This window comes from Mobula birostris, chromosome 28 (genome assembly GCF_030028105.1).
Source record: "Mobula birostris isolate sMobBir1 chromosome 28, sMobBir1.hap1, whole genome shotgun sequence".
Taxonomy (NCBI): Eukaryota; Metazoa; Chordata; class Chondrichthyes; order Myliobatiformes; family Myliobatidae; genus Mobula; species Mobula birostris.
In genome coordinates, this window is record NC_092397.1 from 39436756 (window position 1) to 39448763 (window position 12008).

Below are 12008 nucleotides of genomic sequence, written 5' to 3' on the forward strand. Positions count from 1 at the left end.
CGTTCCAAATAGGCTCTGACAACCCATTCCAGCTCCTGGCCTTCACGTGTAGCTTAGCTACTAAGCCCAGTGGAACCGTTTCTACCAACAGAAGGGCAAAGGCGGGTTACTGTCACCTTAAAACCAGTCGATTCGGGTAGATGGGGCTTGTTAGCCACGGTTGGCGGCTCATCTAGGAGAAGGAGATCTCTGATCTCAAACCTCCGCTGCCTTGCGGCTGTACCCACTCACGGGGAAGTTTTTGGGAGTAAACCCTGTGGGAGAATCCAGAGCTGGAATCCCTAAGGCAGTCCCACATTGAGTTCAACGCTGACTGGTAACTCCTGTGACACTGCTGGTGTCAAACTGTATCGGTCTCTGCCGTTCCTTTGGGTTCATCCGCTGCAGGGAGAGGAGGAGCCAGCTCCATGGGCAACAGCTCGCTCTCCACATCACATAGATCTATAGTCAACACCAACCAACAGAGGGCCTCAGTATGTGATATTTCTATGTGATTCAGACTACCTCCCCTATCCATTCCTCTCTTCATTTAATAAGCCACCATCAAATCTCCCTCAGCCAGACAAAGCAATTCAGTCTCTGCTTACAGGTCATTCCCTCTAATCCTGGGCCCTCTCCAGGGCCTCCACATCCTTCCCGTGGAGGGACAGCCAGAACTGCACAAGGGTACCATCTTCCCCTTTCCTTTCCAGCGCTCTCTCACTACCACCACCCCGGCACACCCACCGCTCCCCGTGTAAGAAGCCTACCTCCAACACCTCCCCCTGTGTCGGTTAAACTCCGAAGACCCTTGTGCACGGAAGTCCCAGGAGATCAGCAGTCTCTGAGATACTCAGAGCACCCCATCTGGCACCAACAATCACTCCAAGGTCAAACTCACCGAGATCACATTTCCTCCCCTGTTCTGACGTTTGGTCTGAACCTCCTGACCATGTCTGCATGCTTTAATGGATTGACTTTCTCCCATTACCTTCAGATGATGTCGCCGCCCCCACTCCCATATTAACCATTAAATAGCGGAGTTTAAGAGGCACATCAGGGTTCAGAGAACGGTGAGATACGGATCATACTGAGTAGCGTAGCAACCCCTCAGGGTGTCGGAGGTCACAGTTCAATCCCAGCATCCTCCCCGCGGAATGTGTGGGTTTCCTCCGGGTGCTCCGGCTTCCTCCCACAGTCCAAAGGCCAGTAGGTTGATGGGTCATTGGAAATTGTCCGGTGATTAGGCTAGGGTTAAGTTGGGTTTGTCGGGGGTTGCTGGGTGGCGCGACTGAATACAAAATAAAATATTGAATGGTTTAGTTTGGTGCAGACATTATTCCAAAGGAACACACACAAAAATTGCTGGTGAACACAGCAGGCCAGGCAGCATCTATAGGGAGAGGTACAGTCGACGTTTCAGGCCGAGACCCTTCATCAGGAGTGCTTTTTTATTATTCAAAGGGTCTGTTCCTGTGCTGTACTGGGTACTCTAGTCAGTCAGCGGGTGCTGTCCCGAATCCAGGGTTGGCGCCTACGCACCTCCACTTTCTTCCATCTTGTGACAGCACCGAGTACAGCCTCTCCTCCAGTTTGTTCTCGCTGGCCGCCTTGGCACCGCCCCCGCCGAACTCGAGCCCGAGGCCGTGTCGGCCTCCAGCCGCGGCCACTTCTTCGAGCTCAGCCCTTCCTTAGGCAGAGGCCTTGGGCAGGTCCAGGCACACAGTGCAGCGCCCAAGTTCATTATGTCTCTTCTAACTAAGTGCATAGTGTACGATTCGTAGATACCTGGTGAGGCTTTAATCTCTTCCACGGAAGATGGCCGTTGGCTCACAAGCAGCTCATCCGCCCTTTGTCTGGTCTTGTTTTTTTTAGTCCTGCTGGGTGTCCTCACACCCTCCTCACCAGACTAAGTCCGGTGGGGGAGCCGGCCCAATTGCTGACCACTCGACCACGGCCCCCGGCCGAGTGCCGGGCGCCCAGCCCCCCACCGAATCTCTCCGAGCGTCCGGCGCCCGACTCTAGTCAGTCCACACTTTATTCATTACCCCCTGTTCCTACTAAAGCGGCCACTGGGTTTATGTCCGTGATCTTCTGCTGCTGTAGCCCGTCCACTTCGAAGTTTGACATGCTGTGTGTTCAGAGATGCTCTTCTGCACACCACTGTTGTAACGTGTGGTTATTTGAGTTACTGTCAGCTTGAACCAGTCTGGCCATTCTCCTCTGACCTCTCTCATTAACAAGGTGTTTTCACCCACAGAACTGCCACTCACTGGGTGTTTTTTTTGTGTGTTTTGCACTCTATTCTCTGTAAACTCTAGAGACTGTATTTGTCAACGCAGAGCGGAGAGCGAGTTTATAAATCTGACGGGAGCAAAGGATGTTGGGAATGGTGAGGGTGGGGCACCGTGGGAGGGGCGTGGGACAGGTGGCAGAGAAGGAGTGTCAGGGGTGGGTACAGACACACCCAGTCCTGAGACACTAGGCAAGGTCATTTGATTCCAAACACAAAATACTCTGCAGATGCTGGGGTCAAAGCAACACTCACAACACGCTGGAGGAACTCAGCAGGTCGGGCAGCATCCGTGGAAACGATCAGTCAACGTTTCAGGCCAGAACCCTTCGTCATTTAATTCCAAACAATTGGTTTATTGATCATTACAGAATGTCTCTCTGGTGCTTCCCGCTCCCTCCCCTCTCCCTTCCCCTTTTCCCAACCATATATATATATGTGTGTGTGTGTGTGTGTGCCCGAGACTTTTGCTCAGTATTGTATTACAGTACTTCTCCCATCTCTCTGTCAGAACTTCCTTTGCAAAATTGAACTTCCTTCTGCAACACAGACAAAATGCTGGAAGAACTCAGCAGGTCAGGCAGCATCTGTGGAAATGAACGTTTCGGGACGAGACCCTTCTTCAGGACTGCAAGGGTCGGGGGAAGACGCCAGAACAAAAAGGTGGGGGGAGGGGAAGGCAGGACTAGCTTCTGCCCTTCTCGGGCTCTTCCTTGCGGGACTGGAACCCGCCTGTGCCCCTTCTCCTGTCAGTAGAAACGGTTCCGCAGGGCTTAGTAGCTAAGCCACATGTGAAGGTCAGGAGCTGGACTGGGTTGTCAGAGGCTATTTGAGATGCGCGCCATTTAATAGTTAGTGGGAGCTTGTTCCCATTACCAACACCAGACAGAACAACCTGCAGGAACCAGTCCGGAATTCAAAGTGTTAAAACAACAATAATTTTAAAAAGAGATTTCTTGAAATGTGAAACGTTTATAAAACTTACAGGACTTTACTGGATTACACAAGACTTTTATTACTGAACAGGTTTTTGTAAATGCTACACGTGGGAGCTCGGGCTGGGGGCGGGTCATCGGGACTTTCCTGACCATGTGATTTCCTGCAACTCGTCCAATATTTTCCTCTCAATCGCCGGCCCAGGGGGAGGGGGGAAGGGCTTACAATGAAAATGAAAGTGGTGTCGGTAATAAAGGGCGGCTCGGAAAGCGGCGTGCTTCTTTGCTGCGAGGGTTCAGGGAGTGAGAGTGTGTGTGCCAGACCAGTGCCCGCTTCTCCTCGCCCTGCACCTCCTCGCTACTTTTATGAAGTTCAGCAACTTCCCTCTGCCCTGTACTATGGCTGCCACGGTTGGGGACTTCTCCCCTGAAATTGAAACGGACGATTCCAGCCAGAATTCCGAAAAGGTAAAACGACCCCCGTGGCTGCTAGTTTTCCCGCGGGGGGAGGGAGAGAGAGAGAAGCGGGGGGCCGCTGGACGAGGTGGAATAGCGTCCGGTTTCGTTGACGATCCCGGTGCAGCGAGCCGATCCGTACATCCAGTCCGGGTTTTCGAGCAGACTTGGCTCGGGGGCTGGAGAGTTAGGGCAGCGCTGACTGGAGTGCTGCGGGGCGGAGGGAGCGCCGCGCTGACTGGAGTGCTGCGGGGCGGAGGGAGCGCCGCGCTGACTGGCGGTTGCTGCAGAGCGGAGGGAGCGCCGCGCTGACTGGCGGTTGCGGGGCGGAGGGAGCGCCGCGCTGACTGGCGGTTGCTGCGGGGCGGAGGGAGCGCCACGCTGACTGGCGGTTGCTGCGGGGCGGAGGGAGCGCCGCACTGACTGGCGGTTGCTGCGGGGCGGAGGGAGCGCCACGCTGACTGGCGGTTGCTGCGGGGCGGAGGGAGCGCCGCGCAACTGGGGGCGTATGCGGGTTATGAGGAGAATGGGGTCGAGACAGATAATAAATCAACCACAATGGAGCAGACTCGATGGGCTGAATGGCCTGATTCTATTGCTATGTCTGTCAGCAGAAGGTTGTCATGATGATGGTTGGATTACACTGAGAAATCCACATGAAAGCTTTGGCCCTCTGAGCAAAAGATCCAACTTTATTTCTCTGTCTGCTAATTATTCTTAAATCAATACTGCCAAGCAGGGGAGAGAAATAAATGGTTTGAAATGGAGAAGGGGTGTGGAGTGGGATTGTGATCCCGTCCACTGATCAAGGTCGACCATGTCCCAGCTGTCCTCACTTCACACAGGCCAGTACACAGCCCGGGCAGTAGGATACTGTATGGGGAGCAGGCTGTAGCCCATGGAGCAAGCTCCCTCTCTCCATGCAGCTGATGAACCCAAAGGAATGGCAGAGACACCAGCAGCGTGGCGGGAGTTGCCAGTCAGTGTTTAACTCAACTAGGACAGCCGTAGGGATTTCACCTCTGGATTTTTCCCTCAGGGTTTATCCAGATCTCCCGTTACCACTCTGTTCTCTCCCGCCCCCGGGACAAAAACATCCTGAGGGAACTGAGATGAGATGCTGTTGAAAGGTCAGTTTGTTGATGCGTTAAAGGGCAGCTATGGGGGGTGGAGATGCGTCTCTACCAAAGGAGGTGGAAGGCCCTCCTTCCCTCCACTATCCTGCAGGTCACCCTCGGGCAAAGTGTAGCACCTGCTTAGCCCCCGATCAGGGTGACGTGAAGCTGTGGGAGCAGGATATACCCAGCGAGTTAGCCTGCACAGTCCTCTATAGCAACGAGTTCCACAGAGTCCCTGCCCTCTGGCTAAGTAATTTCCTCCTCATCTCCATTGTAAATGGACGTCCCTCTATTCTTTGGCTGTGCCCTCTGGTCCTAGACTCCCCCACTATAGGAAACATCCTCTCCACATCCACTCTATCTGTGCCCTCTGGTCCTAGACTCCCCCACTACAGGAAACCTCCTCTCCATATCCACTCTATCTGTGCCCTCTGGTCAGAGACTCCTCCACTATACGCTCCTCATTCATTAACCCATTCATTCTTGGGATCACTCTGGTGAGCTTACTCTAAAATCTCCCCGATGCTCGTGCATCCCATCTTGGATCAAAGCTGCTCACGGCTCCCGAGTGTGGTGTGAGCAGAGCCTCAAGGCTCCGCTGTGTTCTGTCTGCAGGGCGAGCTGTGAGCTCCCTGCTGCCTGCCACTGTGGCTCTCCGTCTCGCTCCCACTCTGACCTGTCCCTCCGTGGCCTCCTGAGCTGCTGCAATGAAGCTCGGTCAGGATCAGCCCCTCACCTGAGAGGGTACATTATCATCCACCACCCTCTGACATCTCTCCCCCTCTCCTCCAATCACCCTCACGTTATGCCTCCTGGTGTCTGTCATTTTCACATGAACCTCTAGCTGTCAATTCTGAATGTGCTTCATCAGGATAGTTGAGATGCTTGCACAGTACTGGAATGATTTCTTGTATTACACTGTACTGCTGTCGCAAAAACAAAACAAATTTGACACGTGAGTGACGATAAACCAGATTGTGATATGGGTCTGTATTGTGGACCGAGAGTGTTGAGTGGTGGTGTTCTAGAAGGGTCCATTAGACACAGGAGCACAATTAGGCCATTCAGCCCATTGAGTCTGTTCTGCCAATCCATTACAGCTCATCCCCATACACCTGCCTTCTCACCATGTCCTTTGATCAGGGAACGATCAAATTCCGCCTGAAACATATCCACGGACTTGGCCTCCACCGCAGTCTGTGGCAGAGCGTTCCACAGATTTACTACTATCTGGCTTTAAAAAAATTTCCTCCTTACCTCTGTTCTAAAAGGTCGCCCCTCAATTTTGAGGCTGTGCCCTCTAGTTCTGGATACCCCCACCATAGCAAACATCCTCTCCACATCCACCCCATCTAGTCCTTTCAATAATCGATAGGTTTCAATGAGATTCCTCTGCATCCTTCCAAATTCCAGTGAGTGTAGGCCCGAAGCTGCCAAATGTTATATGTTAACCCCCTTCATTCCTGAAATCATGCTCACGGATCTCCTCTGAACTCTCCCGGCGACAACTCGTCCTTTCTGAGATGTGGGTCGGTGCAGGGGAGCAGAATTAGGCCTTTTGACCCCACATGGCAGTAGAATTCGGCCACACCAGACTTCCATGCCCCTGAAAGATCGAAAAGCGTTTTTAATTTGCTTGTGGGAAGTGGAGGGGCAGAATGACCCTCAGCCCTGGCCCTAACCACCTGTCCGCTGTCTCCAGGATTACGAGGGTTACGACAAGAAGCTGAGGCGAAGAGAGAAGAACAGAATTGCTGCACAGAAAAGCCGGCAGAAGCAGACGCAACGGGCGGACATTTTACACCAGGTAAGAGCCCGTGGTCGACGCGGGAAGCTGCGGACTCTGGCCCAGAACCGGCCTGGGGAGCTCGGCGGCTGGAGTTCCTCCAGGCGCTCCACAGCAAGTGGGCCACTGGTGTGAGCGGAGTGGAAGGGGACCGAGACGTCAACTCTCTATCCCCCCTCCATGGATGCTGCCTGAGCTGCTGAGCGTTTTGTGTGTGTGTCACCCCTCACAGCAGAGTCTGTTGCCAGCCCCCCAGCCTTGCGTCTGCCTCAGCTTTACCCTGCTGGGGAGGCCATTCGCACCATCGGGTTCATGCTGGCTCACTGGCAGGTGTTTTATCAATCAGGCCAAACTTGAGCTCGTCCCACTGCAGTGATGCGTTTGAGCAGTTGGGTGCCCTGCTAGCAGCAGAATTAAGCTCCCCGTCTCCTTCTGTGAGCCTCAGATCCATTGTTAATGATGTGTCATGAAATTTATTGCTTTCTGACTGCAGTACAGTTCAAAACATTAAATATAGTAAATTATAATACATTTAATTAAGTTGTACAAAAATAGCAAAAATTGTGAGGTAGGATTCTTGGATATATTGTCCGTGCAGAAATCTGATGACCAAGGGGGAAGAAACTATTCCTGAAATGTTGTGTGTGTGCCATCAGTCTCCTGTACCTCCTCCCTGATGGTAGCAATGAGAAGAGGGCAGGTCCTGGGTGACGGGGGTCCTTAATGATGGAAGCTGCCTTTTTAGGGCATCGCTCCTTGAAGGTGTCCTGGATGCTGGTGGGGGAGAGGGGGGCTGGTGCCCATGTTGGGGATGATTGAGTTTACAACTCCTGCAGCTTTTTCCAGTCCTGTGCAGTAGCCCCTCCATTCCAGACAGTGATGCAGCCAGTAAGAATTCTGTCTCTGTCTCTGTCTCTAACCATTCTCTGTAAACTCTACAGACTTTTTTTGTGTGTGCGTCTGTGCGTGTGCATGCATCCGTGCATGTGCGCGATGATGAATTTTTCAAGCTTTTACAAGGCGCAGAACGAGAGAGAGACTGTGTGGCGCGCCACACACAGACATTTTTGCAGTATTTTTCCCTTTATTTTGCGAGGTCGAGTTGCGATCTCGACACTCAACCCGGCACGGATGAAAAGCCTACTCGGGAGCGGACCCGACTGGATTCGAACCCGGGAACCTCCGTTCCAGAGTCTGGCGCTGATGTCATTGCGCCAGCAGCCGGCCCTCTAGAAACTGTTCTGAGTGGAAATCCCAGGAGATTAACAGTTTCTGAGATACTCAAACCACCCCATCTGGCACCAACAATCATTCCACGGTCAAAGTCACTTAGATCACATTTCTTCCCCGTTCTGATGTTTGGTCTGAACAACAACTGAACCTCTTGACCATGTCTGCATGCTTTTATGTATTGAGTTGCTGCCATGTGATTGGCTGATGAGATATTTGCATTGATGATCAGGTTAACCGACAAAGTGCCTTCTGAGTATTGAGATAGGTGTTGTTTTGCGGCAACAGTGCACTGTAATAGACGGACTGATTGCCTGTACGGTACCTAGAGGCGCTGGGTGATGTGTATGTCGTGGTGCTGACGGTCTGTCTCTTCCTCTGCAGGAGTATGAGCAACTGGAAAGGGAGAATGCCTTGCTGAGGAAAGAAATCCAGACCTTGCGAGACGAACTGAAGCAGTGGACGCAGGTGGTTCAGCAGCACGAGCCGCACTGCGCCGTGCTGCCCGCCACCGGCTCCGCCCTGGCCGGCAAGCCGCAGGTGGACTTCACGGACTTCCTCCCCAACAACTGGCGGGACACGGAGCTGCTGAAATTCTAGGCCGCCAGACGCCGAGGGGGACCACCGCGCACTCCCGACGGGGAGTATTCCGACCGTGGGCCCACTGCCATTCGACCTGGGCCACGCACCTTCCTCGGGCCTCTCGTTTACGTTTTTACTTTAAGTTTAAGAACGCTGAAGCTGAGATGCCCAAGGCTGCAGGATGACGGGAGTCGGGTCTCAGAACGCTCGGAAGCGTCTTGCGGCCGATGACCCACAGCGAGGGATGGAGGCTGCTCGGAGACCTCGAGTGCTGTCAACCCAGCCCCGATGCTTGTCTGTGACATCTCTAAGGCTCTTCGGTGGTATTCTGTGGCAGGAGGAGACGACAGTGTGGACTATGTGCCTGTGAAACAGAGGGAGAGTGTGTGTACGCGGTTGTGTGTGTGTGTGGTGTACGCGGTTGTGTGTGTGTGTGTACGCAGTTGTGTGTGTGTGCACACGCGCACACACTATAGCATGCAGAATTTGTCACTGATAGTGAGCAAAAAGTGACCAATACCATCACATGATATTTACCTGTACCATTGGCTGTCCAGTCCTCGCCCACACTGAGGGAGTTGAACCTCGCCCATGTTCAATATACCCTGCATCTTCTTTTTCCAGACAGCCGCTTTCTGGTGCCTGTATCATTGATGGCTGGGTGACTCCATCTGGCGACATGCCCTACATAAATAGTGGCTATGCACTAAGGGAGCACTAAGGGCTGGTTAGTGCGACAGGGACATCGAAGTTCAGATCCAGTTCTGGTGCCATCTGTAAGGATGTTAGAGGCAAGTTTATTACACAGAGTGGTGGGTGTGTGGAACGTCCCACCAGGGGTGGTGTAGAGACAGATACATTAGGGACATTTAAGGTGAAGTGGTGGGTGTGTGGAACATCCTGCCAGGGGTGGTGTAGAGACAGATACATCAGGGACATTTAGGCTCTTGGATAAGTTCAAAGTACGTGTATGTCACCACGTACAACCCTGAGATTCATTTTCTTGCAGGCATGCTCAGCAAATCCAAGAAACACAATGGAATTGATGAAAGACCGCACCGCACCGCACCCAACACCCACCGCACAAACAACCAGAATGCAAATCACAACACTGCAAATACAAAAGAAAAAAAAATAAATAAATAAGCAATAAAGATTGAGAACTTGAGAGAAAGAGTCCTTGAAAGTGAGTCCATAGGTTGTGGGAATAGTTCAGTGAAGGGGCAAGTGAAGTTATCCTCTCTGGTTCAGGAGCCTGATGGTTGAGGGGTAATAACTGTTCCTGAACCTGGTGGTGTGGGACCTGAGGCTCCTGTACCTCCTTCCCGATGGAATCAGTTCAGAGTTGAGGTTATCCTCTCTTGTTCAGGAGCCTGATGGTTGAGGGGTAATAACTGTTCCTGAACCTGGTGGTGTGGGACCTGAGGCTCCTGTACCTCCTTCCCGATGGAATCAGTTCAGAGTTGAGGTTATCCTCTCTGGTTCAGGAGCCTGATGGTTGAGGGGTAATAACTGTTCCTGAACCTGGTGGTGTGGGACCTGATGATGGATGCTGCTTTCCTGTGACAGCACTCTTATCTAGATGTGCTCAATGGTGGGGAGGGCTTTACCCAACGATGGACTGGGCTGTATCCACTACTTTTTGCAGTACCTTCCGCTCGAGGGCATTGGTGTTCCCATCCCAGGCTGTGATGCAGCCAGCCATGGATGATAAAAAAAAAAAATGGGAGGCCTATGTAGGAGGGAGGGATGGAATGATCTTGGAGTAGGCGTAACAGTGGGCTGAAAGGCCTGTATAGTGTTAATGTGTTCTTGGATTGTTATAACATCTGTTGAGATTTGGATGAAAACTCAGATGAATTTGCAAAGAGCATGTTTTTTTTTGACAAGGACCAGCAGGCACCCGAGTGGTTGGATGGTACCCTGTAAACTGTGCGATTCCTTAGTGCTGAAAGGCGTGTGAGAGAGTGAGTGTGTTGATTTCTGAAGTTTTGTTCTTGCCGCTGAGATGTAGCAGGTGGTAGAGAGGAAAAGGCAGGAATTGATCCAGAGGAGGAACCGATGGATCTTGCAGCATTAACAGAACTAATTTTCATAAAGACGTTATACACTAAAGAGCAGTAGGCTCTCCCCTGTCCTCTGTCTCAATGTCTGTCTATCATAAAGTACTGTGCAAAAGTCTTGGGCACTTTCAAAAATAAATTCTGTAAAGCAAAGATGCATTCAAAAATCATCTTAATGTGACATGGGCGATCGTGGTCTTTCCGTGACCGTGATTGTTCTTGGCAAATTTTTCTACACAAGTGGTTTGCCATTGTCTCCTTCTGGGCAGTGTCTTTACAAGATCCCAGCCATTATCAATACTCGTCAGAGATTGTCTGCCTGGCGTCAGTGGTCACATAACCAGGACTTGTGATCTGCACTGGCTGCTCGTACGACCATCCACCACCTGCTTCACATCACCCTGATCGGGGGCTAAGCAGGTGCTACACCTTGCCCAAGGGTGACCCGCAGGCTAGCAGAGGGAAGGAGCACCTTACACCTCCTTTGGTAGGCACGTATCCCCACCCTGTCACCCAAAGTAATGAAATTAAGTTTCTAAATATCAAATTACCATAAAGTAAACAGTAAGTAAAAACCTAAATCAAAATATTTGTGTGACCACCCTTTGCCTTTTCAAACTGCATCAGTTCTCTGAGGTATGCTGTCATGCAGTTTATAAGAAAGCCAGCTGGTCCGTTGTTCCCAGCATCTGGGACTTACCACGGTTCTTCTGCAGACTTTGGCTGTCTCGCTTGCTTCTGTCTCCAGGTGATTCCAGAGAGCCTCGGTGATGTTGAGATCAGGGCTCTGTGGAGGCTAAACCATATTTATTTTTTAAAAGATTGAGGGTGACTCAGACCTTTGCACAGTACTGTAGACCTGCATTTATAAGGTTAATGTATCAAATGTAAAATACATTTTTGTTATGGATTTATTGTTTATATTAAAATTTAAAAATTTAGTCTGTGTTAATTCTCTGCCTGTGGTGGGTGGAGGGGTGAAGAAATCCAATGGGTACATCTGTACATCTGCAAATCTCTAATCAGCCAATCATGTGGCAGCAACTCAATGCATAAAAGCATGCAGACAGTCAAGAGGTTCAGTTGTTCAGCCCAGACATCAGAATGGGGGAGGAAATATGATCTAACTGACTGTTGGTGCCAGACGGGGTGGTTTGAGTATCTCAGAAACTGCTGATTTGGGATTTTCACACACAACAGTCTCTAGAGTTTACAGAAAATAGTGCAAAAAAATCCAGTGAGTGGCAGTTCTGTGGGTGAAAACACCTTGTTAATGAGAGAGGTCAGAGGAGAATGGCCAGACTGGTTCAAGCTGATAGTAACTCAAATAACCACACGTTACAACAGTGGTGTGCAGAAGAGCATCTCTGAACACACAGCACGTTGAACCCTAAAGTGGGTGGGCTACAGCAGCAGAAGGCCACACTGGGTTCCACTTCTGTAACCAATAAAGTGGCTGTTTGGCCTCTGGATCTTCCCCTTCCCCCACTCCATTGAGAAGATGTCCAGGCTCAGAGCTAATAGGATCAGTATCCCACCCAGACCACTACATTCCTTGTCCCTCTC

General features: G+C 51.3%; 1 protein-coding gene across 1 annotated transcript; it reads left to right on the forward strand.

The window, feature by feature from the left end:
* The first annotated feature begins 3415 nt into the window (after positions 1-3415).
* Positions 3416-11372, forward strand: LOC140189360 (basic leucine zipper transcriptional factor ATF-like). Its single transcript, XM_072246103.1, has 3 exons — positions 3416-3675; positions 6484-6588; positions 8182-11372. The coding sequence occupies exons 1-3, from the start codon at positions 3574-3576 to the stop codon at positions 8395-8397; spliced, it is 423 nt and encodes a 140-aa protein (XP_072102204.1). The 5' UTR covers positions 3416-3573; the 3' UTR covers positions 8398-11372.
* The last annotated feature ends 636 nt before the right edge of the window (positions 11373-12008 follow it).

Coding starts and splice junctions, on each gene's coding strand:
- LOC140189360 (XM_072246103.1), top strand. CDS start 3,574: ATGAAGTTCAGCAACTTCCCTCTGCCCTGTACTATGGCTGCCACGGTT. Junction 3,676..6,483: donor CCAGCCAGAATTCCGAAAAG/GTAAAACGACCC, acceptor CGCTGTCTCCAG/GATTACGAGGGTTACGACAA. Junction 6,589..8,181: donor GGGCGGACATTTTACACCAG/GTAAGAGCCCGT, acceptor CTTCCTCTGCAG/GAGTATGAGCAACTGGAAAG.